This window comes from Erpetoichthys calabaricus, chromosome 3 (genome assembly GCF_900747795.2).
Source record: "Erpetoichthys calabaricus chromosome 3, fErpCal1.3, whole genome shotgun sequence".
Lineage (NCBI taxonomy): Eukaryota > Metazoa > Chordata > Cladistia > Polypteriformes > Polypteridae > Erpetoichthys > Erpetoichthys calabaricus.
The window spans coordinates 80364184-80391731 of record NC_041396.2 but is presented as its reverse complement, the minus strand read 5'-3'; the positions used below and the strand labels follow the sequence as shown (position 1 = coordinate 80391731).

The 27548-nt window shown below is 39.4% G+C and overlaps 1 protein-coding gene and 1 long non-coding RNA gene across 6 annotated transcripts in view; one reads left to right on the top strand and one right to left on the bottom strand.

The window, feature by feature from the left end:
* Nucleotides 1-2502: 2502 nt before the first annotated feature.
* The window catches only part of lad1 (ladinin), a 70035-nt gene continuing 44989 nt past the window's right edge, over nucleotides 2503-27548 (bottom strand). For 3 of the 5 annotated variants that reach the window (XM_028796979.2, XM_028796982.2, XM_028796984.2), the window contains 11 exons: nucleotides 25849-25916; nucleotides 24916-25078; nucleotides 23632-23745; nucleotides 15163-15206; nucleotides 14387-14441; nucleotides 11217-11260; nucleotides 11015-11081; nucleotides 7897-8034; nucleotides 7065-7154; nucleotides 3987-4072; nucleotides 2503-3540 (listed from right to left, as the gene is read on the bottom strand). In XM_028796979.2, the coding sequence (XP_028652812.2) occupies nucleotides 3998-4072; nucleotides 7065-7154; nucleotides 7897-8034; nucleotides 11015-11081; nucleotides 11217-11260; nucleotides 14387-14441; nucleotides 15163-15206; nucleotides 23632-23745; nucleotides 24916-25078; nucleotides 25849-25916 (858 nt within the window). In that variant the 3' untranslated portion in view covers nucleotides 2503-3540; nucleotides 3987-3997. The remainder of the gene's footprint in view (nucleotides 3541-3986; nucleotides 4073-7064; nucleotides 7155-7896; nucleotides 8035-11014; nucleotides 11082-11216; nucleotides 11261-14386; nucleotides 14442-15162; nucleotides 15207-23631; nucleotides 23746-24915; nucleotides 25079-25848; nucleotides 25917-27548) is intronic. The other 2 variants (XM_028796980.2, XM_028796981.2) reach the window with 2 other exon arrangements.
* LOC127527062 (uncharacterized) lies at nucleotides 5438-5884 on the top strand. Its single transcript, XR_007934430.1, has 2 exons — nucleotides 5438-5583; nucleotides 5645-5884. It is a non-coding gene; the product is annotated as an uncharacterized LOC127527062 (long non-coding RNA).

Genomic DNA, 27548 nt, shown 5'->3' with positions numbered 1-27548 from the left:
ATATGGATGCTGTTAAGAAGTTTATTTATTTCTAGTAGAATTGACTGCTGCATTGCAATATTCACAGGCTGTTTGAATCATTCTATTAGCAGCCATCAGTTAATTTAAAATGCTGCTAGAACTAGAAAGTACACCAACTTAACAAATTTTAACCCATTGTACTGTTTTTCATTTCCTCTGAAGGCACATTTCAAAATTTTTAGTTTTAAATACAAAGTTTTAAATGGCCTAGGCCCTAGTTATATATCTGAACTTATCAGTACATACAGTATGTACCAGAGGGCATATTACAATCTCAGGATGCGGTAAAGATTTCAAGGATTAATAAAATAACAGTAGGAGGTCGAGCTTTTAGTTACAGGATGTGACGCTGTGGAATGATCTTCCTGCAAATATAAGAAATGCCCCTTCTTTGTCAGCTTTTAAATCCTGGCTGAAGACTCACAGATTTAGTCTAGCATACCCTGACTAGAGCTGCTGACTAGCTGGTCACAATAAAGCTCTGTTTGTCAAAAAATACAAGTGTGACAATCTTTATAAACTGTCACTGATCCTCCTCTATTGTGTTTGTCTTCTTGGAATCCTGCCACCCCTACCCATATGGAAAGATACCAGAGATATTGGCAGCATTAGACTCCAAATGTTAAAGGTTTTCATTATCACATTAGACTGACCAGAATAAACACATATAATATTGCAGAATGCCAAAGGGTGGGCACCAACTTGTTCTAGGTCACTAGAAATTAGATTTTGTTTTACTGTGTCTGTTATAACTGAGCATGATGCCAAGAGGAATACTGTATTATTTTCTCTTCTCCATTGTCAGCCAGCCATATCTCTGTTACAATATTAATGAACTTGCCATGAATTTGAGATTGCTCTGTTTAGCTGTATATGTAATGAAGTGTGGTCTGTGCCAGTGTAAATTTTTAAGGGAAAAAAATGCACATTGCTATTAAGCTTGGGGGGCAGATGTGCCATAGTGTGATGGAGAAACTCCGGGATGTTGATGGGGTGGGTAGCAGATCAGTACTCTAGGTGCTTAATTGCGCACCTGCACTCACCAACAGGTAAAAATCAGAGCCCAAGCAGTACAGGGAGAGAACGATAGGCGAATGATAGGGGACCGTTGGAAGAGAAACATCAAGGTAAAATTAGGAGAGCAAGTAGACACTGTGGAGGAGAGGAGGCAGTGTGATCAGACCCTTGTGTGGGAGCGTAGTTAACTGCAAGTACTGTTCTTATTGAATGAAGGACTTGGCTGGATCCTTCCATGGATCCAGGGAGTGTGGCTATAGTGCATGGGAAGACAAAGGGCTGGCGAGGTGCGTCTCAGCCGAGGCCAGAGCGGGCAGGCAGTAGGGTAGTCAAGAACAGGAGATTACAGCTGTGAGGAGCTCAGTAGGAGTGACTCTGCCCTGTGAGTGTCATTTGTTTGCTCAACCTGTAGCCACTTCCCAACCAACCAACTTCTTCACTTCTACACCGACTCTGCCATGATCCTGCCTCTTCGTCTTTTTCTTTCTTTGCCTTTAACCTCTGGACTCTCCTTTTGTTCTTCCTTTCTCATTCTCCCTCCTTTCATCTCAGGCTCATTTGCCAACCCAGCAAAATCTTTGTTATTCAATTAACTCCTATATGTGTACGCGTGGAAACATTGTTATCACATAATGTACATGTTTTAAATGTTCATTTAGGACAGATCAAATAAAGGTGAATGATGGTCCTGCAATGACAACTTTGATGTGGTTCCAGGAACAACAGAAATCCTGCAATATCAGATTGAATATCAGGAGTAGTTGAGAAGAAACTAAATGTTGGAGAGTAGATTGGAACTTGAGTTCAGTCATTACATGTATATGGGGGAAGGAGGTGAGGTGCATTGTTGTTTTATAGTGGCTCTAACAGCAGGAAAGTTTGTTTAGGTGCACAAGGATTAAGCAGTTGACTGTGTTAAGTGCAATAATAAATAAACTCATGAATTTAAGGGTTCAACTGTTCAGTCTATGAAGAATCATGGAGTTTCTCATCTCTGGATTCAAATGATCGTAGGCAGAAGAATACTGAGCAGCTTGGTTTTACAGTCTTAGATGAATCACCACGCTGCTCCTCTTGACGATCAGATCGGAGCAATCACAAGATTTGCACTCCATTGACTCTTGAAAAGACTCTGAAGTCTTTTTCTCCTTCATCAACAACATCCTGAGCTGACTGATGTTCTTTTTGTAAAATGGTGTCCAGTCCACTCTGCAGAATTTCAAACCTGGAAAGATCGTATGCCACATCGCTATATTAAGTGACTTCATATTGGATTTTCTGTCTTCTTGACTGTAGATTTCTGTTATATAAAAGAGGCGTTCAAACCCCCAAACTAATTCTAAGCCCACAATTATGGTGAAGTTAAGAATACAGAATACAGAGTCCCCCAGCTTCTGGTTTATATTCAAGTAAGGTGCTTTTGACTAATAGTCCTAAAAAGCAAATACACTGCAAAGACAATCGTGCATTTGAATAATTTTATTCTTTAAAAAATGTCACAGTAAGCTTATACATTACAATAGCATCTCTTTTAAGGCAAGGTTTCCTTGGGGTGATTGCATAGTTCAGAACATTCAGGCACACCACAGCTTCTTAATCACAGACCTAGAAAGAGAGGAGAGCAATGCCACCTTCAAGCAGTAATGGTTCTTTGGAGGTCTCAGGTTAAGGACACAACCTCAGCTTTGCCTTATAGCCTGCAAACCACCTGGGTACACAGATGGCATCACAGAAGTGAATTTCTTTCAGGCCTTAATGGTCACCTGGTTTGGCCATATTGGGCCCCCCTAAACATACAGTTTTAGTATATCTCTAGGAGCAGCATGAGTTGAAGAACTTCTGCAGAGTGCAATGAAGTGGCCTCAAATTTGACAAACCATCTAGATTATTACCCACAACAGGAATTCCTTGAGACCTGGTCCATAGTCCAGAGATAGTCAAGACCAACAGGAGGTAACACCTGATTCTGCTGTGTATAATAACCCTTAACTCAGACCTGAGGCTATCTTGTATCAATGTATAATGGTGAACCAGTAGGTTTCTTAGGCCCAAAGATGAGATGCTTGAGGGTGCAAGGATTAGTCGACTCTTTGTACAGTTCACTGAGTGAACCATAGTCTGCTGGTGTTAGATTTACTTGGTGCTGTGCTCTCCATTTTTCTTTCTGTTCCTTTGAGTCAATGCCATTCATTTACTGTGCCCATTTGCATCTGAAGGGTTCCTGGAACTCTGAGAGGCTTTTCTTTCAGCACTCCATAAGGAAATAAGACATTGGAGGTGATGAGAATAGTTAATGATATTTTAGGGATAAGCTGGTGAGGGGCCACTTTGTGGTCAGCTGTATATAAAGCACCTTGTGCCAGACGCTCAGAAATAACTACTAAACGACTACTAATTGTGTAAGTTAAAGTGCCAAAGACATGCAAGGTGGAACAGCTGTCTGCCCTCTGGTACCACAGTGCACTTATGAGTTTGAGTCTTCTGCACACCATCTTGCGTGATCTGAAAAACAACCAAACAATAGAGTCAAGGAAGAGCTGGACCTCACCATAACACTCTCTTTTATGAAGTGTCTTTAATGGTGCTTGCTTGCCCATACTGTTGCATGTGCACTCCAGTGAGATTATGCATGTTTAGGTTTAGGTTTAGGTTTAGGTTTAGGCAGACTTTATTATCCCAGAGGGAAGCATGTTAAACCAGTAATTTTAGGCCTTGACCACTAAGCCAGTCTGCTCATATTAAAAAAATAGGAGGCACCACTGTGACCCCGAAAGTGTAACTGAGTGCACCCTGAATGATCCTCCATTAAACCACCTGACTTACTGCATTGGCCCAAAGGAGGAGAAACATGGCAGCTCTAATGGTGTTTTTCTTCCCAATCCACCCCTGTACAAATGGCTGGATTTTTCCACAAAAATGCTGAACTGATCACGGACTGCACCACTCACCAGAACAGGTGTCACTGCTTATTTTGACTCTCCCCTCTGTCCTCCCAGATGTTGCGTTTCCTAGAGACATCACCCTTTCTGTAGTCCTGCAGCAAGAAAAGATCAGTAAACCTAACTGTGCTCATCGAATTCATTAAGAGGAAGTTCATGGGAACCATCAACAAGACAAGTGCTGGAGTTATAAGGAGAGACCAACGAGAAGGAGAACACAGCCGCCATACAATACAATCTTCTGCACTGAATGAAAGCTGGCACCCCGATTTACACTTCAGCGCTTATTTAAACCAAATCAGAGCTTTTCTAGAATTTAGAATGTTCTGAATATTTTGGAATGTTTTTAACTTTCACAATTGTTTCATATCATTTGTGTCATTAAAAGCACAAAAAGCATGAAAAAATATCTTTGTCTGAGAAATAAATCTGAAATTTAAAAATTCTTGGTCTTATGTGTTATGAAAGCAGGAGGATCCATTGTCCTGGGTATCAATCCTCTTTCTGTCTGCTATTTTTGTAGAGTTGTATGTTCTGTTCATGTTCCTGGTTTTTCTCTGAATACTCTGATTTGCCTACCACATCTCAAAGATTATTTGATAGGAAACTTCAAACTGCCTCACAGTGAACGACTAGAGCTTTATTCTGGGTGGATTCCTATATTGTGCACAGTGTAGCTAAGATAGGCTGTGGCCTCCTGTGACCTGGATCAAGAAGTGGGTTTGAGATGAGAATATTGTGTTCTATGTACAGTATGTTGTGAAATAAAATATATATATAACTGTATTTGTTTCCCATTGTATCACCATTTAAGAGGGGGTTTCGGAGGAGCGACTACATCTCCTTGGGGCAGAGATGCAAAGTGGCTGGTGCACAGAGCAGGCTAGGGGGGGTTTGGGGAGCGAAGCGAGCTGGGGATGAACCCCTAGTATAGATATATTTAGAGTGACACATGTATGTTTGGAAGTCAACTACAGGGCTTCTCAACAAAAAAAAAGTGTCATTTCTCAAAAACAAAATGTTGCTGCTGGTGCACACATGTAATGTGATTGGCTAGTGACAGCTACTGAGGAAGAGTTTAAGCAATTGATACAATCAAGTGAGAAGAACTGAACAAATGTTATATTCATATGTATGTAATCCTTCATGTGCTGAGGAGTAAATTTTATCAACCCAGTTTAGGTCACAGAGAGCTGGTGATTATCACAACAGCTCTGGGAGTATGGCAAGAAGCAAACGTGGTGGATGGTAAGTCTGTCCTTTACTAAGCACAACTGTACAGCCAATCAAAAAAGGGTGTGCTACATGCAATCCAATGATAAAAGCCTATAAATAATAAGGAGTGTGAAATGTTGGTCAGTATTAGAACAAGTAGTCATCCACAGTTATGCACATTCACTAATATTGATCAGCCCAGAAATGTATAAACAGAACCTATGCTACCATTCTGCCTGTATGTTAAAACATCTCTACTAATCTTACTAAATTTCAACTTGATTTAAAACTATATGTATACCTTTTGTTCAGATCTTGTCACCTGATTGCAAGATCCATGTGTACTTGACCCCCTCCTTAATAGCCGTCACTAGGTGACCAAAGCACACGTGTACACTACAACACCATCTATCCATCCATCCATTATCCAACCCACTATATCCTAACTACAGGGTCACTACAACACCAGCTTTTTTATATTCTAGTTTCGATGAGCTGCTTCACTCATTGCTCATCCAGGAAGAGGCAGTGACTTCCTGTAAAAATGCTTCAAAAATGCTTGTTTTTTTTTTTGTTTGTTTTTCTGTTTTTCATTTTTTAACCAGCATTTTATGAGCGTTACCACTGATTTCAATTGAAAACACCTTTGGCTGAAAACACTCGAAAACTGCTGCATGTGGAGGATTTCTAAACTGCTTGCTGCAAAAATGCTTAGCGGTGAATAGTGTCATTGAAAATAATGGCAAAAAACTTTACAAGTGGTTTAGCAGCGTTCTGGTCTAGTGGTAAAAAGTCAGAAAAACACTTAGGTGTGAATGGACCCTTATAGCAACGTGCTGATGTCGTTAATCACGTTACTTCCAACACCACCTTCCTTAGTAACTGTGTCGTGACATGTTGACAACAATACAAAATGGGGGTGCCCTGGGAAAAATAACATCTAAAAACTAAAACAAATTCTGCTATAAAACTAAATGCAAAATTCAAACCCATTGCTTCCGAAACCTCATAATGGGAAATAACTATTAAGAAAAAAGCCTTAAATAAGTGTACAAAAAATTGACAACATGGATAATCATAACACATAGCACACTGACTCAAAACATGGATTTTAGTATTTTTACATTTTATTGTTTTAACACAGGTTCAGCTCCTGCCTGCTCAATGTCTGTGTGTTGATTGTACTGTACATCATATTTTACTTTTGTTCTCTTTTTGCATCGAGTCCATTTTCTAAACCCAATTTTATCAGAATCAGTGATACAAGGACCTTATGGCATAAGAGCCCTCTGAAGGGTCTCTTCAGCTTCGTACTCTTCTTTGCCTTGGTTTCCAATCAGTCTAACATCATGGCTTTGGAAAGCAGCAGTAAACCAGAACCATTTAGGAGGAAGACCATACAAACATGAGGGGAACATGCAGAATACACACGGAAGGTAATTGTGCTGGAAGCTGAACCAGTGAACAAGCACTATGGGACAACAACACTGCCTGGCATGTCATTGGGCTGCTTTGACATCTCTCTGTTTATAAAGAGAAACGTGGATTAAATCCATCAATATGAAATGTGTACGTGTGTAAGAGGATGTAATAATAGCAGGATTTGTTAGCTTCTCTTTTCTACTGTTTACCTTATAATGTGGCAATATTATTTATTTTTCTATGGCTCAGATGTCAACAGTTAAACAGGGAAGGAAGCCTAGCTGGTGCCACAACTATTTTTACAGTCGGTGCACCTGTCACCACTGCTTTGTGCTCATGTTTGCTATGAAATACGAAGTAGTTAGATGAAGCTTACATCAGATGTGCTGCTGGATCTGTGTTTCAGGTCCAAATTTACTTCAAGTAAACAGATCACTCTTTGATGTTTACCTTGGAGCCAACTGTTGTCTGGGAACTCTGTGTTTTAGCTACCCACTGGCTGATCCTCTCTGAGATTCCTTTAGCAAATCCCAATTTTTCCTGCGAAAACACAGAAACAGAACAAGGCACTTGACAAGTTATGCAGTCAGCATCTCACAATGTGAATGAAAGTAGGGAAGCAAATACTAAAGTTTTGTTAAATTTTAATAATTCTTCTGGGAAGCTGGAAGAATTAGCAACTCCATCCAAGGGATAATGAGTGTCATGCCCATTAGATAGATAGATAGATAGATAGATAGATAGATAGATAGATAGATAGATAGATAGATAGATAGATAGATAGATAGATAGATAGATAGATAGATAGATAGATAGATAGATAGATAGATAGATAGATAGATACTTTATGGTACATTATGGTAACATTAATGCTGCAGCCCCTTTCATTCTATATCTATACTTCCATAAGACTTTCATTCTAACTGAGACCCTCTGCACATCCGAGCCCAAACACATTATTGTCTCTTCCTATGATATTTTTTCACCTAATTATTAAAAAGGTAAAAAGAAGAATCTTAATAAGGCTAATCTACTGCAGAGTTCAAGAGACACAGAAATAACCATGTGTGCCTCACGCCAAAACAATTAGTAAAGGAGAACTCTAAAGATTCCATCAATATATTAGGAATTGGAAGGATCATCACAGCATGAATTGTTAAAGTGGCTACTGATTCCGAAACAAGTTGGAATGAAAGCAGCAGGGCCATCATAACAGGAGCTATGGGACTGGTAGTCATGATAAAAGATCATGAAAGCCCTGCTAAAAGCAAGATACGCTTACCTTCCTGCTACTGCTGCCACTGCTACTCTCTGTGCTTGTGGCTTCTCTCTCAAAGATGTCACGTTTTCTTGCAATGTCATCAGCAGGGAGGTAAAACTCTTTGTGGGCTATGGTTGGGGATTTCACAAGTTCTGATTTCTGCACAAAAAAAAAAAACACAGATTCTGTCACCACCTTGCTATCCCCTCAAAGGCACAACACCACTAAAAAAGCATAGAATGGAAAGAAAGCAAGTCACTGGACCACACATCCGAGGAAATGGACTGTTTGGTGTCCCACTATGGTGGAACAAAAGCAACTGTGGACTCAAGAAGCAAATGAATGCTGCTAGTCTACCATAGCCATAACTCACACCCTTGAATTCTCACAAACTGTTAGATGCAATAAAGGTGGTTTCTGGGAGATATACACAGAGGTGGGTAGAGTAGCCAAAAATTCTACTCAAGTAAGAGTAGCGTTACTTCAAAATAATATTACTCAAGTAGAAGTAAAAAGTAGTCCATCCAAAAAATTACTCAAGTAAGAGGAAAAATGTATTTGGTGAAAAGACTACTCAAGTACTGAGTACCTGTTTGATCATAATAAATGATTTATTTTTTAGAAATATTGTAATAAGACAGACAAAAATATAAAATAATGTGCAAATTCTGCTATTTCCAAATAATAAAATAAAAAATGAGTAAAAATAAATAACATCTTTACAAAATAAAGATGCACAAATAACAAAAAGTTCCAAATCTCAGTTTTTCATAACAAAGCTTTTGAAGCCATTACTTACAGTAGGTAACATGTATGTTTGAAAAGTGCAAACTACTTACAGTGACAAGATATTCTGTACACTGACAGTATAATACCGCATATTCACTTGCCCTCCAAATAGCACAGCTGATAGAAAATAACATTAGAACAAGGCAGCTTGTGCACATACAACAAGTCTCACTTTACCTTGACTGTCTGTGTCTGTGCATGTTTGGTTAAAACGTGCTTGATTTTCACTCAGTGAAGTGATGTTTAAGCTTCAGCAGGATGTGGTTCTCAAGATTCCTGCAGTGAATCTGTGACCGTTTAGCAGTGATCAGGAGCCCTGTATGACTAAAAAGTCTCTCACAGGCTGCAGATGATGGAAGTTTGTGTGTGGTCATGTGACTGCATGGCTATGTCTGTTTGGTGAAACGGAGTCATGTGATTATTGTTGCTACGTCTGATTGGTGAAACGGAGTCGTGATTATTGTTGCTAGGTCTGATTGGTTACACAGTCATTCAGTAGATCCACTGGCGACGTCTCTCCAACTAAAATATAGCGTATATAAATGTGTAAATGAAAAAAAGTAACGAGTCGAGTGTTGCCCAATGTAGCGGAGTAAGAGTAGCGTTTTTTCATCACAAATGTACTCAAGTAAAAGTAAAAAGTACGGTGCAGTAAAACTACTCATAGAAGTACAATTTTTTAAAAAAGTTACTCAAGTAAATGTAACGGAGTAAATGTAACTCGTTACTACCAACTTCTGGATATACAACACCTCCTTTGAAGTGAGGATCAGGATATGGAGTTGCTTGTAACAAACTTAAGAAGCCAAGATAGTCATCCTGTACTCTACAGACCCTTACTCAATGCCACTAATGCAATTTGAGTAGAAACAACTACCAGTGTACATCAATGTATCTCATTGTCTCCAGTAAACCACTGTGACACACTCAAAAAGTCTCCTTAACAACACCAGGCCACACTCAGATGTCACTGTTCTCCTGTGAAGAACATTAGGAACATTTGAATATTTCAGACTCTTATGAGGCAAACTAGTAGGTAAGAAATCTGTTCTGGGTCATAGATTGACCATGATAAAGATGACCTGTTCCATGTCCTTAGGGTTCTGTTCAGTGTGATGGGTGATTCATGAACAAATCATTCTTTTTAAACAACATGTGCCCACAAATCAATTCAGCTGAGTGTGACACTAGGACTAAGGCAAATGTGTGATTTTTTTTATTTTTCAGATACATGTCTAAAAGTAAAGTAAAGCCCATTTGGTTTTCGATTCTCATGATTCTTTGAGCATGTTTATATTAACATGTACTAAAGTAACTCCTGTTAGGAAGACTTCCATATATAAAAAGAGCAAAATAAATGCAATAATTTAAATTACAGTCACACAAAACTTTGTTTTATAAAAAATATATTATTTGTTGTTGTCCTGTACCCTAACCCAGACTTTTTACGACTCACTATCTGCACCCAGCTGACACCATTTACTGATTCTTGAAAGTTTAGACTGAATATTTACCCACAAATGAGTTACACAATTTCCGTTGAAGTGATTCTGGAACTGACTGATTATTCACAAACGATGTTCTCGTTCACCAATTCTTTTCAGTTCAAGCTGAATCATTACCAGTTCATTTTAATGCAGAAGCTATGGAAAGATTGAATCTCACAGTTCCAGTGAAGTGCATCACCCCCTCATATGAGTTATGTATTAGTAATGATTGACTATGGCTGCTGCACACCCAGTCCTGTCTAGTGAAACCTAGTGGTGAATCTAATTAATTAAATTAATAAAATGAATCAATTGACTTAACTGGGTAGTTTAAAGTAATTGAATCAGTGAAGGGAACCATAATGCAATTCACTACTCAGGAATAGACAGAAAACACCTCAGATCTCATGGTCTTCTTCAAATAGCATGAGAAAAATGAATAGAATTGCTTAAGAGTCATCTGGTACTCCAGCATGTTTGCTGAAGTGCACTTGAGGGAGATTAAACCTGTTTAGAAAAACTCAAAAAGGGAAAATAATGGCTGCTAAATAACCTGCTTCTTTGGTATGGTCTCTTCTAAAAGAAAAAAAAGATGAGGAGTCCACCTCAGGAGCTCATGGTCTCCTCCAAACAACACAAGGTAACAGAAGAGGCTCCGGGTCATAAAGAGACCCCTGGTGTCTTACTGTTTCATCGCTGCTGAAATGACCTGCCAAGAGTGATAGATTTCCCTAGTGATGTTTGATAGTCTCTGGAAAATAGGAAGACAATTAGATCCCTCATAATGCCATGGAAAGTCAAAGGGTGCAGCACACTTCCTTCACAAACTCATCTTCCTTCCTATTTAGATTCCAGGCTCATACCTGTGCAGCCATAGCTAGTCTTTCCAGCTTTTCTTCAATGGTTCTTGAGGAGTTCCGGAGCTTGGTGCTGCCAAAAGAGACAACAATAAATAGATGAGTTCAAACTAATTTTCTCTATGGATTACGTTCAGTATGCTTCGAGAACATCTTTTTTTCATTTTGTTAGAAAATGAAGTTCTAATAAACACTCCACTGTACTTACTTCCTCTGGAAAGGTGCTGTCGATTCTTCCTTGCCATTTGAATCCTGCAAGAGATCACAACACCATTTAAATAGTCTGCTTGTCTTATTGTGCTGCTGTTGCTGTGTGGCACACTGATATTTATGGTGGCTGTGCTGCCCTGTATTCATGGACATATGGTTGTGTAGTCACAGCTTCACATCTCACAGCTGAGGTACAGGATGGGAGAAACTCCATCACTTTAGTTTAGGTTAATTGGGGAACATCACCTCTTGGTTACACCCAGTGGTCCAACTAAGCCAGATATGTAATGGCTTCCACCACAATATGATATTTCCATCCTCTTAGCCTCTTAGTAACTTAGTAATCCATTTACTCCTGTAAGTTTAATTTTACTAAGAAGCAAGGGGAAACAACTACCAGGGACTTTCTGTGGAGAAATAGAAGAGGAAACATCAACTAATTTCTGTCTGTTTGGGTCTGTCAGCTACCTGCAGAAAGAACCACGTAACATATGCCGAACACTAAACCAAAAAGGGCTTTATGGGCAAAGGCCAAGGAGGACCCCACTGCTGAAGAAAATACATCAAAAGAAATGACTGATCTTTGCCAGAGAGTACCAGGACAAACCACAATCCTTCATGTTAACAGATGAAACCAAAGTACAGCTTTTTTGGCAATGTACACCAGCAATTTGTTTATAAATTAAGCTTATAAGGACAAAAACACCATACCTAAAGTTAAGTTGGTGGAGAACTGATAATGTTGTGGGGCTGCTTCGCTACCTCTGGTACTGGAGGCCTTGACCATATGACAGAAATCATGAAACCAGGGATTTCCACATTATTTTTAGGGAATTGTGCTACCCAGTGTAAGGAAACTAGGTTTGAGTTGAAGATTGTGGGTCTCCTGCAAGTTAAAGATCCAAAGTACATATCCAAAAGCACACAAGAATGGATGAAAAGGAAAAAATGGACCATTTTAAACTGGCCAGTAATGAATCTTGATCTCAATCCAATTGAAAATCTATGGAAAGAGCTGAATTCTACCACTGGGGAAAGGAATCCTGCAAACATTCAAGAGCTTGAACAAACTGCAAAGGAAGAGTGGGAGAAAATTCCAACTGACAGGTGCAAGCAGCTTACAGATGGCTACAAAAACATTTGGAGGCAGTAATCACGGCCAAAGGCTGTGTAACCAAATATTAAGGAGGGGCACCTTTATTACTGTCCATGTCCTATTTCTTGTTTCTTCTTCGAAATTACTACATGTACAGGAGTAGCCAAAGATTTAGCAGTGACACAAATGTTGTGTTTTGCAAAATTTGTGGCTTCAGTTTTTGTGGTGGCAGTTCACATTGTTTTAATATTATTATGCAGAGTGATCAGCTTTATTCACATAAAAAGTTAACCCATTTTTTTTTTAACCCACTGAACCCATTGGCACAAAGTGATCAGCTGAAAGTGTCCAGCAAGAGCCAGGACCATCTTCTCCTGAGGAGTCAGCTACAGAATTGTGTTGCCCCCAGTGCAGAGCTTGCTCAGTACTGGCAGCAGGTGGATGTGAGAGCATCTGCATGCACAGTGAGGTGAAAACATTTGGACGACAGCCTTGAGTCAAGAAGGGCAGCAAAAAAGCCACTTCTTTCCAAGAAAAACATCAAGGACAGACTGAAATTCTGCAAGAAGTACAAGGATTGGACAGCAGAAGACTGGTGCAAAGTTATTTTTTTCAGATGAATCCTCCTTCTAACTGTTTGGGACATCTGGAAAATCGATTGTCCAGAAAAGGAAAAGGTGAACGCTATCATGAGTCCTGTGTTGTGCCAACAATGAAGCACCCTGAGACAATTATGATCCCACTCACAATTCTGCCCAAGGACACTTCCATAAATAAAGAATGGTATCAAAACATCCTCCAAGAGCAACTTCTCCAAACAATCCAGGCACAATTTGGTGATTATCTGTGTGTTTTCCAGCATGATGGAGCACCATGTGACAAGGCAAAAGTGATAACAAAGTGGCTCAGAGATCATAACATTCATTTGGACCCGTGGCCTGGAACATCCCCAGATCTTAATCCCATTGAGAACCTATGGTCAGTTATCAAAAAGCGGGAGGACAAGCAGAAGCCTGCGAATTGTCATCCACTCTAAAAAGGCAAGAATGGATCACCATCAGTCAGGATTTGGGCCAGAAGTTGATATCCAGCATGCCAGAGCGAATTGCAGAAGTTATAAAGAAGTAGGATCAACACTGTAAATATTGTTTCTTCACATAAATTTGATGTTTTTTCCAATAAAAGCCTTTGAAACTTATGAAATGTTTATAATTGCTCTTCATTATTCCATAGAAACGTTAAAAATAATCTGAAAATGCTGAAGCAGCAAAGTTTGCAAAACACAACATCTGTGTCACTACCAAAACTTTTGCCCACTACTGTATGTTGTAAAATAATGTTTTTTGGTTAAAGTACCCTGGACATCCAGTTAAAATATTCTGATGATACAAATTTTGTATGTTCCGTTTATTTCTGAAGATATTCTACAGGTTATGCAAAAAATAAAAGGGTGCCAGTAGTGGTGTCGAGGACTGTGGGTAATAAGAACTTAACAAGGACTGTATTGGTGTCATATAGCAATAGATGACTTGATGAATGATAGCAGGACCTTGAAGTCCTTTGTCTAAAGTGTTAATCAGAAGATGATCTGGTTATACTTTGGTTAGACCCACCATTACATTATACTCGGGAAGAGAAGAGTTAGTATCCCATCGGGCCCATCAACTCAGCAAGTCTGATAAATTTGAGCATGAACCTATATAGGTCCTGAGCTCTGCCATTGAGGCATGGGGCACAGTGTAAATACTGGTATTATTATTATTAGTAGTAGTAGTAGTATTGGCACATGTACAGAGTACAGTGAAGCTCTTATTTGCATGTCTAACCAACACGCTATTACTAGAATAGGCACAACTTTCTACAAAATGGAAAATTACACGCTGAAGAGGAGTGAAGATATTTGGTGGTGAGTCAATGACATGTATGATATGATCACTTGGCTATGTTCTAGAAATGTAACAATCCCTATTCACTGTTACCACCCCATCCAACTACAGCCCCCGACCCCCCCCCCCCCCCCCCCCCTTAATGGGCTCCTCTTTATCTGGCACACAAGAAGGGTCTGTTTTAACCTGCTGCAGTCTTCCCATCTTATCTTCTTTCCTTGAAGGATATCTGAGACTGGAGCTGTGAGAGAAAACAGAAACAGGAATTTAATTCCCAAACAAGAAACTAAGCTTTGCAGCATTTAAAAATTAAAAAAAAAATCCAAAATGTAATAAAGACTTTGAATGCTTGAGCCACACAATTGTACAGATGATCTTCATAAGTGAATGCTGCTTTATATAGCACCCTTCCAGAATGAACAACATTCCAAGGCGCTCTAGAAGTACAAAGCTACAGTGCAGTTCTTCATTTTTGTTTTGCAGGTGGCACACAGGAGGGTGATGTGATCTGACCAGGACATCAGAGGCAGGTGCATCACTAGACAGTAGATAACATCAAGTGTGCAGCGTGGATTGTGCTTTAACATCCACATTACTAAATGTGATTTCTAAGATGCACTATAAATTAAATCTATTCTATCTATCTATCTATCTATCTATCTATCTATCTATCTATCTATCTATCTATTCAAATGTGTCAATCAAGCCTTATTTAATTTTTATCTCATTAATTATTCATTTCTAAGAGCTGAGTGCAGGTAAAATTGAATGCGAAGAATAGGATGGGGAAAAGAAAGTGGAAGGCTGAAGGCACAGTATTACAGTATTTCTATACATTGAAAAGAAATGCCAGTGCAGAAATATGTTTTTTCTGTCAGTTTTTATCTTTGAGTGCTTTTGTGAGACAGCAGAATCCTCTAGAAACCCACCTCAAAGACAACAGCTCAGACAAAATTGCTCACCTTCTTTTGATCCGTGAAATGGACATCGCTGGTTCTGTGGTCTGCTGCGAAGGGGACAGAAATGGATTGAATCACTGAATCAATCAAGCTTTACGTGAAATAGTGCTCTTCATTTCAGACACTGTCTACAAAGTGATTTAATATTAAGTATTTCAGCTTTCACATCAATTACCATCACAAAGCATATTATAAATCCAGGTGATCAAGCAAATGTTCTTTTCTATAGCATCTTTAAAAGGAAATTGTTATTGTTAATAACATTACAGACCCAACAGCTATTTCTGATGAGCAGGAAAGGGCAGACTTAATCTGGACTCACATCCTGAACAGTGATAAAAAAAGGGAAAGCTAAGAATGGTAATAAAAAGGAATTGCCACTAGAGGGCAGCAGCATGCTACTGTGTGATACCGAGGTGGAGTCTAAAGTACTGGGGCGGGAGAGCAGTATGGTGGGCACACGCTGTAACTCAGCCCAGGCTTGCTCGGATTATTCAGCCATTCAGTCTATAACACCTACACATGGGTTTAAGTCTCACTTGGTCTTTAAAAGTCTTAACAGCAAAAATTACTTCTTTCAAATGTAAAAATCCATTATGTCCTTCGAGGCATAATTTCAGGCCACGTGAGAGGATGGAGGATTTATTTTCATTCTGTTCCACTATCATGTGTTGCTTTTCAGTATGATCCTCTTTGCTTCATAAAGCTCTGTAGAGCACCCTTCAAAATATCAATACCTTTCTAAGTATCAATAATTTCTGACTTCATTCAATACATATTTTCTCCTGTTTACATACATCTATTCTGTACAAAAATATTTTATACTAGTAACAGCTCACAAATACACTTGACTTGAGCATTCCTAATTTTCATACACTTTCTCTGTACGTTTAGCATTCGTTTGCTCAGAGGTTGATGCGCTTGCTGCTTCCTGAGCAGCTCTTCTTTTCTCCACCCTAGCAGCCCACTTCATCTCTACTTTCGTCTGAATCTTTTCACATTAAAAATGACTGTCAGTGTTTGTGTTGCAATTACTTAGTACATTTTCTTTAATTTGTCACTTAAGCTGGCACTTAAGTCTTCAATCTGCCTCAAGAATGATTTAAGATATGAAGAGGTAGGGGAAGTGACGGCGAAGGTGGTAGGGATGAAAACGGTCAAGAGTTGATTCTACAATAAAATAAAATAAAAATAAAAAAAAGGAATAACGTTGGAGGTCCAATCATCACCCCGAAAGCAGATAGTAGACGTCACGTGGTATATGTGGACCAAATTTCAGATCAATAGGTCAAACAGTTTGAGAGCTACAGGTGATGTAAAATTCTGGACAGACAAACGAACAGCCACGGTAAGCGTATTATATATAAATTTCTCTGTATTTAGACATACCATATATCTGTACAAACTGTTCAATATTCATATCTACAGTGGTGTGAAAAACTATTTGCCCCCTTCCTGATTTCTTATTCTTTTGCTTGTTTGTCACACAAAATGTTTCTGATCATCAAACACATTTAACCATTAGTCAAATATAACACAAGTAAACACAAAATGCAGTTTGTAAATGGTGGTTTTTATTATTTAGGGAGAAAAAAAAATCCAAACCTACATGGCCCTGTGTGAAAAAGTAATTGCCCCCTGAACCTAATAACTGGTTGGGCCACCCTTAGCAGCAATAACTGCAATCAAGCGTTTGCGATAACTTGCAATGAGTCTTTTACAGCGCTCTGGAGGAATTTTGGCCCACTCATCTTTGCAAAATTGTTGTAATTCAGCTTTATTTGAGGGTTTTCTAGCATGAACCGCCTTTTTAAGGTCATGCCATAGCATCTCAATTGGATTCAGGTCAGGACTTTGACTAGGCCACTCCAAAGTCTTCATTTTGTTTTTCTTCAGCCATTCAGAGGTGGATTTGCTGGTGTGTTTTGGGTCATTGTCCTGTTGCAGCACCCAAGATCGCTTCAGCTTGAGTTGACGAACAGATGGCCGGACATTCTCCTTCAGGATTTTTTGGTAGACAGTAGAATTCATGGTTCCATCTATCACAGCAAGCCTTCCAGGTCCTGAAGCAGCAAAACAACCCCAGACCATCACACTACCACCACCATATTTTACTGTTGGTATGATGTTCTTTTTCTGAAATGCTGTGTTCCTTTTACACCAGATGTAACGGGACATTTGCCTTCCAAAAAGTTCAACTTTTGTCTCATCAGTCCACAAGGTATTTTCCCAAAAGTCTTGGCAATCATTGAGATGTTTCTTAGCAAAATTGAGACGAGCCCTAATGTTCTTTTTGCTTAACAGTGGTTTGCGTCTTGGAAATCTGCCATGCAGGCCGTTTTTGCCCAGTCTCTTTCTTATGGTGGAGTCGTGAACACTGACCTTAACTGAGGCAAGTGAGGCCTGAAGTTCTTTAGACGTTGTCCTGGGGTCTTTTGTGACCTCTCGGATGAGTCGTCTCTGCGCTCTTGGGGTAATTTTGTTCGGCCGGCCACTCCTGGGAAGGTTCACCACTGTTCCATGTTTTTGCCATTTGTGGATAATGGCTCTCACTGTGGTTCGCTGGAGTCCCAAAGCTTTAGAAATGGCTTTATAACCTTTACCAGACTGATAGATCTCAGTTACTTCTGTTCTCATTTGTTCCTGAATTTCTTTGGATCTTGGCATGATGTCTAGCTTTTGAGGTGCTTTTGGTCTACTTCTCTGTGTCAGGCAGCTCCTATTTAAGTGATTTCTTGATTGAAACAGGTGTGGCAGTAATAAGGCCTGGGGGTGGCTACGGAAATTGAACTCAGGTGTGATACACCACAGTTAGGTTATTTTTTAACAAGGGGGCAATTACTTTTTCACACAGGGCCATGTAGGTTTGGATTTTTTTTCTCCCTAAATAATAAAAACCATCATTTAAAAACTGCATTTTGTGTTTACTTGTGTTATATTTGACTAATGGTTAAATGTGTTTGATGATCAGAAACATTTTGTGTGACAAACATGCAAAAGAATAAGAAATCAGGAAGGGGGCAAATAGTTTTTCACACCACTGTATATACCAGGGGTGGCCACTTACAAATATGGAGAGCCACAGTGGATGCAGGTTTTCATCCTGACTGCTTTCTTAATTTGTGACTAGTTTTTGCAACTAATTAACTTCATTTAATTTATTTGCTATTTAAGACTCAGACCCTTTAAATCAGGGCTGATCAACGTCAGCCCCGGAGGGCCGCAGTGGCTTCAACTTTTTGTTCCAACCCAATTGCTTTATGAGAAATCATTCATTATGAAACACTTATTGCTCAAGTGACATTTTTCTGCTTCATTTTAGTTGTCTCACTTGTTAAGATTTTTAATCCTTAATTGCTTATTTTAGTCTTAAACAACTGAATTCATTGTTTTAACTGCTTTTTCTTATCAATAAGATGCCAACAACAAAGAAACCAGCTGATCTACATCCAGCTTGTGTCCATTTCCACCCGAGTGTATCATCATTCACTGTTTGGTTTAATTTAGTACTCAGAAGGACAATTAAAATTACTCATCCGTTTTAGCATCAAATCATTTGGATGATACATGTATCATTAGAAAGGAAAAATAATCTATGAATTAAGAATGAATTGACATGGCAGAGTTAAAACACTAACACACATTTAAATTAAATAAGACCTGTTATTGGTGAGGATTGGCTTCTAATTAAGCAACTGGGTTGGAATTAAAAACCTGCAGCCACTGCAGATCTCAAGTGTCGGAGTTGGCCACCCCTGAATACTCTTCCTTGTATTTACTACTACCTGTATGTGAAGTATATTCTCATTTGTATGCTGCATTACTGCACCTTACTCTCTATTGCACATTACTCTACTTTTTGCACTTTCTGTTTAGATGCTAAACTGCACTTCATTATATGTGTACAATGACAATAAAATTGAATCTAATCTAAATGTAATCAAATATGAATGTTGTGGGAGGCACTACATAAAATGGAGTGTTTTACAAGTGGAGAAGATATTTGTGAGAGGTTGTAAAGAGAATGCTTTAAGATGAAAACGGATACTTCTGAGAGAGCAGCTAATGAGACTGAAGGGCAGTCTTCTGAACTATTTGGTAATCACAATTTCAAAGTGGTTTCCATGAACAATATAATCTAGTCACGCAGCATGGCAGTGGCCAGCAAAAGTAATTTGGGGTTGCAGTGCCAAATGTGCGCCGGTTTGACCCACATGTCAAACTGTACATGACTGGAAAAAAGTTATCATGATTGAAACAGTGGTAGTAGTAATGGTTGTCTATTCAATCCATTCATTTTCAAACCCACTTATCCAGAGCTGGGTGGAAGGTGGAACCAAGACTAAGAAAAATTTGGACAGGGTGCCAGTGCAGTGTAAAGTGGACCCAAACACATGTACAGTCCACCTAACTTCCATGTCTTTGGACAGTGGGAGGACACACTTGTGGACTGTTGGAGAACATGCAAACGTCATGCAGGTAGAAACCCAGTCTCCTTGTTGAGAGGGAGCAGCACTACCACTTTGCCACCATGCTACCCAGTAAAAATTTCATTGAGTGAAATTCTTGTCTGGGATATGTAGTATTGAAAAAGTGAGACACCCTATTGAGTCAAGTATTTGGCACATCCAGTGGGACAAGAGGGCTTTGCTTCAGCACTTTGTGAGATTTCCAGTGCTCCCTCTTCTGTATGTGCAGCAGGTCCCCCCAAAGCCCTTCAGATTCATATTTTGTGTGATAGTAGGCAATGAGAGGAGGACTCATTGTGTAACCTTATGTTCTAACAGAGCAAAATGAATATGTTTGATAAAGTTGTGCATTTAGGAACTTCTGTTCACCAGATATGCCAGCACTTATGTCCCTTTCTTTTTGTGTGTCTTGTTGATTTTTGTTCACCTGACATCCATCTTTCTTTGTGTTTCTTGTGCCTAGTGGAATGCTGCATTAATCTTGAAGCCAATCACTGTCTTTGATGAGTTCTCCCCCATCTCCATGATTTTTTTCCCAGGTACTCTGCATTTCCTCCCACATGTCTAAGATTAATTTGTACTTCCAAATCAGTACCAATACAAGGGACAGTAGGTGTATGCTTACATCACTACCAGGACTTGTTCCTTCTTTGTGTCTAATGCTGCTGGGATACGCTTTGGCACAAGCATCCTTGATTTGGTCTAACTAGGAAGTGGATGGATGGATGGATGAACTTATGTTTAAAAAGATCAAGGCTGCTGGTGTGTGTGGCACATCTGTTCTATTCTTTATAGATAGATAGATAGATAGATAGATAGATAGATAGATAGATAGATAGATAGATAGATAGATAGATAGATAGATAGATAGATACTTTATTAATCCCAAGGGTACATTCACTAATTCAATAATAATTCAATAATTCAATAATCTACGACTATCAAACTTTTCATTCGCCATTCTGGATGTCCATGCACCCTATCGTGAAAAACCAGTTAACTAGATAAGCTGTGCTGTGCCAAGTGTCTTGTGGTTGATCTAGTAAGGAATTGTTTAATTAGAGAGGGCCAATGTGGAATTAGCAGCACTGGGCTGAATAATCTGTGCTGAAAATTAATTCTGATAAAAGCCCCTGTTCAGAATTAATCAATTAACCAATCAATTAAAAAAGCAATCACAAAATACTTCTAAAGTATTGTCCAATATTCCAATTAACAATTAACTAATCGATCAGCCAAGCAAGCAAGTAATCTTTTTACAGCACCTTTCCCATCACAACCCAAGCTGCTTATCATTGCAGCTTTTGCTCTTCCTGTTATTTTAAGCAAAGGCTATGGACTACAAGTCCTCCTCTACTGGTATGTTCGTGGTGGGGTGGAGGGGCAAGGAGATCCCGACCCAAACACAAGAGGCCAGAGTGAACATAGCATATTCTCATTCTCTCTAGGAAATTTCCATAATGTTCTTTGACAGATTTCAATCAAAGCACTCTGTGAGGTCAGTTTTTGTTTTTTTTTTTTTTTTTTTTATTAAGTTGGCGCCAAGGGAAGATAAGGAGCTCTCTTGAAATCACTTCCTCCTCGTGTTATCTGTATAACTGTTCTGCTCCCCCGCTTCTGTGAGAAGGACATGTGGGAAGAAGCAGCTATGCAACATCAAAAGATAAAAATGAAGCATTCCTGAGCCTTGAAGCCTCCCCTCACTGATGGTTTCCCGGCAAGTGGCTTCCTTGGCATTGATTAGACTGCCAGATGCTGGTTAAAAATGGCAAATAGAAGCAAAGAAAATCAAAGGCTCTCTGACTTGTGCTTATCTGGGCACAGCATTTGGTGGCTTAGGGCCGGTTTATACCTCACACTCAGAACGTGTATACGCACACATCATGGCAGCCACGTGTTCCCAGTGTTCAATTGACGCTTCCTCTGCACACATCCTCAGAAATGTATGCGACACATGCGCGAGTTGCAGTCCCAGCTAAAAGTCAGGGGGTGCAGTGTGATCAAGTCGGAATGTGACGTCAGAGTCTCTGTTTACTATCTACATGTGACAGAAAGCCGTTATGTGGATCCTACAGGAATGATGTGTGTGTTTCGACCTTTGATGAATGGTTCGATGTGGTGAAGCAAAATGCCGAGTTACAAATGCATTTGTGGTGCTTTTATATTCAAGCATCTCATAATGGCACAATACATTTTAAAGGTCTCACATACCATCTTCTGTGCCGTCTTTTTTCTTTTTTTTTTTGCACCTTCACAACAGTATCAGAATGTACGCCAGCGTATTTGAGCCACTAAGAAAAAACTTAAAGGCACAGTGATAAGGTCTATTTTGTGATTAAAGTGGAAATTTCAGCTTTAATCTCGAAATGTCCACTTTAACCTCGTAGTTTATTTCATCATTAAAATTTAACATCATCTTGAAAACGACCCAGTTGTTAATCGTTATGTGCTTCTGTGGCTTCCTCCTGAACTGACAGCAGTGGCAAGCAGCATCCCCACACAGAATACATTACATTTATGATATTCCAGCTCTCTGCACATTTGGAATCCTTAAATTTATACTTGATATCACTTTCATGATGAAATGCATTAAAGTATGTATGTTACATTACAGATAAATCATTAACTTCATTTAAATAATGAATACTGTTAATAATTACACATGTGGGGGCAGCACGGTGGTGGAGCAGTAGCACTGCTGCCTCACAGGGAGTCACGTCCCTTGTGTTCCCTGCCTGGAATTTGCATGTTTTCCTGGTGGGTTTCCACTTTGTTGCTTATTAAGACATTAAGGTTTGGGGATTTGGTGACGCTAAAATGACGCTATTTTGTGTGTATGCTTGTGTTCACCTTGCCCCGTCCAAGAATTGTTCCTGTTTCACGCCCGATGCTTGCTGGAATGGCCGCATCCCTGGATTGATGGATGTAATCATTAAACATCATTTTCAGAGATATTGTGGGAAGGTGTCCTCAGAATTTAATGGATGTTTCATGCCAAACGTTTTCTCACCATGATGATATCTCGCACTGCCACCTGGTGGAATCTTCCAGGTTTACATAAAATACGCACGCAAGTATAAACAGTACAATGCTTGCGTAGCCGTAGTGTCCACTGGAGCACAAGTCGCATCGCGTGAAGTATAAACCTGGCCATAGGCTCAGCCTAAGCACTTTATGTGAATATCATCCTTCTTATTAGACTTCAGCCACTGATAGGATGAGCCCCTGTACCAGTCTGGCTACCCAAACTCTGAACCACTTTCTGGAGTGTACATGAGTGACTTAAGGCTTATATGGACATTCCAGCATTGGATAACACATGTAAATTTGGAAGCTGAACAGCAGTGAAGTTCCTCAGAGTTTCAGTGAATTTTACATTTCCTATGGATTTAGAAAAAAAGGCCATGGGACAGATGTGATACCAGTAGGAGCTTTACATTATGACACCCAGTGAAGTAACCTCATATACAGTAACACGATATTCTCAGACCTGCTTAATACATTTCAAGGGCTGGAGCCTAACCTGGATAAACCAGGTGCACAACAGGAAACAGCCCTGGAAAGAACGTCAGTGGATTCTAAGGCTGACTCACAAGAAAACACACCCATATTCACACAAGAGCAATCTGGAGTTGCTATTCAACCTAACCAGCATGACTATGGGAGTGCTTGTAGAAAATCAGAGAATCCAGAAAAAAATCCACTCAGATATGTGACGAACATGCAGACTAACATAAAACAATGAGCAGGTGTGGGGATCAGAGTGTTGGATGTGTAAAACAGCAGTACTACCCATTGCTCTCCCATGCTGCCCCACCCAGTCAAATGCCCAGCTATGCTGTTTCTACATCTACAGTACTTATGTGTGGCACTATTTGGCACAGGTGGAGATCTCAGATCCCACAGTTTGCCCGAACAGGCTAGAAAAAGCTGTTTTGAGCTTCAGTGTGCACAGTTGGAGCTGCAGTTCCTCGAATTTGCATAATCTGCAAGAAAGACTCACTCGGAAGGAAGTGGATCTGGAGCTCAGGCGTTTGAAGGAATCTTCTTGCACATGCTCAGACCTCTCAGGATTACCTTCTTGCTGTCTGCTTACTTCTGCCCTCTCATTAACATTCTTAAAAGAAAAATGAAAAGCAAACACTGAAGGCCAAAAATTATATTACTCAGATGTTCACTTGGTTGGCCATCTATTAAGCTACCTTGTTTTTTCTCTGGTCTATATATAATGGTTGGTAGGTCTTGAATTATAAGGATTGAATGATGACATTTGACTGACTTTTAATGAGGGAGCGCTTGTCCTGTCTCTGATGGCCATGCCTCAATGCCACAGAGAACCTGGAACATCAAATGGAGGCAACCCCAATTCCTTGAGGCTCCAAGATATCAGCACATGGTCCATGACTGGGACTGTGTGATGGTTTTAGGAGGACAGCTTCTCAAGAAGCTACCTTAGGGACCTGACTCTTTCAAAGGTAAGCAGAGCCCAAAACTCTGGCGGCATTATTGGCTTCATGAGGTCACCAGAAGGATGGTGGGTTTCAATTATAGAAGACACACTCTTCAGCCTCCCTGTGAAAGTCTGTACCAGGGTACTGGAATGGAATCCCCATCCAATAGCTGAACCTTGGGTTTAAGAGAATTAATGTGGATTCTATCCATGGCATCCAGACATAAAGGTGGCACTGTGTTCAGACCAGGCCCCTGTACTTGTACATCCATTACACGGATATGTCTGTTTATGACAGAATGTGTATGGAGACAAAATGTCACTACAGTAGTACGTTACACTGCTAATTTATGTCATCCTTTTTTAGCAGAAATGTTATCAAATTTGATCAACAATTTGGAGACGACCAGACCATTCACCCCAATAAAGCTCGCCAATCATATTCATAGATCTTTTATCAAATATCATTGAATCATGTTTTGAAAGTTCTCAAACCCTCATTTAACAACACTTCTTGGTAAAGATTTTAATGTGTTTATGGTTCTCTGCATGATGAAAAGCTTTTTAGCATTTATGTGAAATCTCCTCTTAACAAGGTTTCAACTGTGTACCCATATTCTTGTGGAAGAATTTAAAGTAATAATAGAGATAAACTGTTGTGATTACTTTCATAATATGACACATTTCAATCATAACACCTTTTAATTTCCATTTTCCTACAATGGCTCATCTCTTTCGATTTTTCCTCATAACTAACACCTTTTAATTCCACAACCTTTGCTGGACTTTCTCTATTATTGCTGTATCTTTTGGGAATGCAAAATTTACAATTATTACCTTATCCGGTCCATTCTCCATATTCTCCTGGGTTCTTGTTGCTGGGATACTCTTGTCTTTAAAAACAGTTCTTAAATGTACAGGATTTGAAGGACTAACTGGCGACAATGGAGATGGTGTCTTCCTGCTGTCTGCACTCTTATCAAAGGAAATGGACAGTGAGCTGTAAAACATCAAATAGAGTGAGAAAAAAAAACTTTACTAACTTTTATGAGTACAGAGTATTAGGTCAACTCGGCTTCATCAGTGCAAATGGGAAAGCCCAGTCCAAAAGCACCTCATCAGCATGTGGAACACTTCAACAAGATCTGCAAATTAGGTCAGGTGTTACCCTTTGTGAAAGAAGAATCCAGGCAATCTGAGTTGACCACTGGTAAAACCTTGAGATTTTAAAACCCATCTGCATCATTTAAGGTTTTACGGGAAACAAACAGAAACAAGTAAAAGGCAAGTTGACCCTTCTTTGATAGTGGCTACACTCAGAGTTTCTAGTGGCAGGTTCAAGTCTATAAGTGTATCCAGATGCAGTAATGACAATTTACATCCCCTACGATAGGCAGGTGGAGTCTTTTCCAGCATTAGTTTGCCATAAGAAAAACCAAGAGGATGTACTGTATGTACTTCACATTTTTGAGTTCATTTTCACATGTTTGGCATCTGATTTAAGAAACCCAGTCTTTCACTACTGTTCAATTAGAGTCCAGCACTTCACCGTATTTACATATGGAGCATAATATCTTCACATTTACTCCATCTCTGCTCCTAAATTTGTTCATTATTGTTAACCGTCACCTGGATACAAATGCTGACAACTTAGTCTTTACATTAAGCAAACTAATTAGACAGCCAGAGAGCCATCGTTAAAATTCTGGTATGTTTCTCTCTGATGGCTTTTGTTATTTGTTGATATAAAGTTCCAAAGTTTCCCCGTACCTTACAAACTTCTTTGAAGGGGACTTATTTTCAGACTTATGGACAACTTCATCTTTGGCATCTGCAGCCTAAATCAGGAACAGAAAACACAAAAAAGAGTTATCAGGGAAGTGCAAGCCATTCCCACTTCCATTCATGTTTGTATCCCTCCAGGGAATATGATTGTTACTTAAAGGAGGCAGCTCACTGACAAAAGCACACAGTGATAGATGCATACAGAAAAACGTGTGCAGCAACAAAAGTGCTCAATAATGTTTTAGCATTTAAAGTAAGGTAAACCCCATAATTTCTTTATGATATATGGAATACACATATAAGCATAAGTTCAATTATCGCATATAAGTGTTTTGTGAATTGCAATTTTAACAGCGAAAGGATAGATACTGTATGTTTGCTAGTGTCCTGCCAAGAAACACCAAGGTAAACCTTAAGAAAACAAATAAAAATAAACCTAGCTACCAAATCTAACGAGAGACAAGAACTGAAGTCGAAAAAATAGGCAAAGAATAAAAGTTACGAGTAGCACAATAAGAAAAGGTTTCTTTAAGGCATTTTTATTTAGGAGGTTTGTATCCACAGATCAGATAACGAAAGGACCACATAGCTGACCTTTAATCCCATGGGTCACGACCCTAGAAGCCACACCCCTACCAGGAACTGGCACCAATGACAGCTCTCAAAACAACAGCAATACATGGGCCTAAAAATAGCATTCAAGATGTAGAAAAAAACAAATACATTCACATGAAGCCTAATCACAACAGCTAGAAAGATATTATCTCTCTATTATAATAAAAAAAATCTTGGGTCGAAACATGATTTTCTCGGAGACACTTCAACGCCCTGCGAGACAAGGAAGTGAGACAAAAGGGCAGCTGCTGTACAGGCTTTTATATGCAGATCATGCAGCACGGCACAAGCAGCAGCAGCAAGCCAGCTGATCGAGCATAGAGGAGGTGAAAACAATGTATTTGTTTCCCATTGTATCACCATTTAAGAGGGGGTTTCGGAGGAGCAACCGCATCTCATTAGCGTGTGTTCAGCCCCCCTTTTCACAACGCAAGAGGCAGAGATGCAAAGTGGTTGGCACGTAGCGCAGGCCGGTTGGGGAATAACTCATTCACTACAGCTTTATTACTGGCAAATATCAAGAAATAAAAAGTGAATGAAAATTAATGAAATGAAAATAACAATCTCATTAAATTGTATATCCGGTTAAGCAAACCCAGGGGTGGACGAGCAGAGCCCCCTTAGTTTTCTTCTAAAAATAATACAAATGAAAAAGAAAATGTGGCAAAATAAAACACTATACAGTAACGCTGAAATAATACAAAACCATATACATAAATGATTAATTGTATTGTGCACTGTACAGCAACACATTACGTGAAATCCCATACAAAAAGCCTTAACATGACACCCATCCACATGTCAGTATTAACTGTTGTAGGTAGCATTTATCCTGGACATTTCTTGATTTGGACACCTTTAGCTCTGGGGAGGAGTCTAAAAGCTCATCCAAGCAGCAGGCACATCATTACAAGGCACAAAACTTAAGACTTACAACATTTGAATATGTAGACAAACCTTTTCATTGTTGTTATGAATTCATGTACTTTTCTCCATTGTGACTGCCCGACATGGCAAAAGTAACCAACTAGTTCTACGCACTGGTCACTGTGATTTGGTTGGTGTACTTT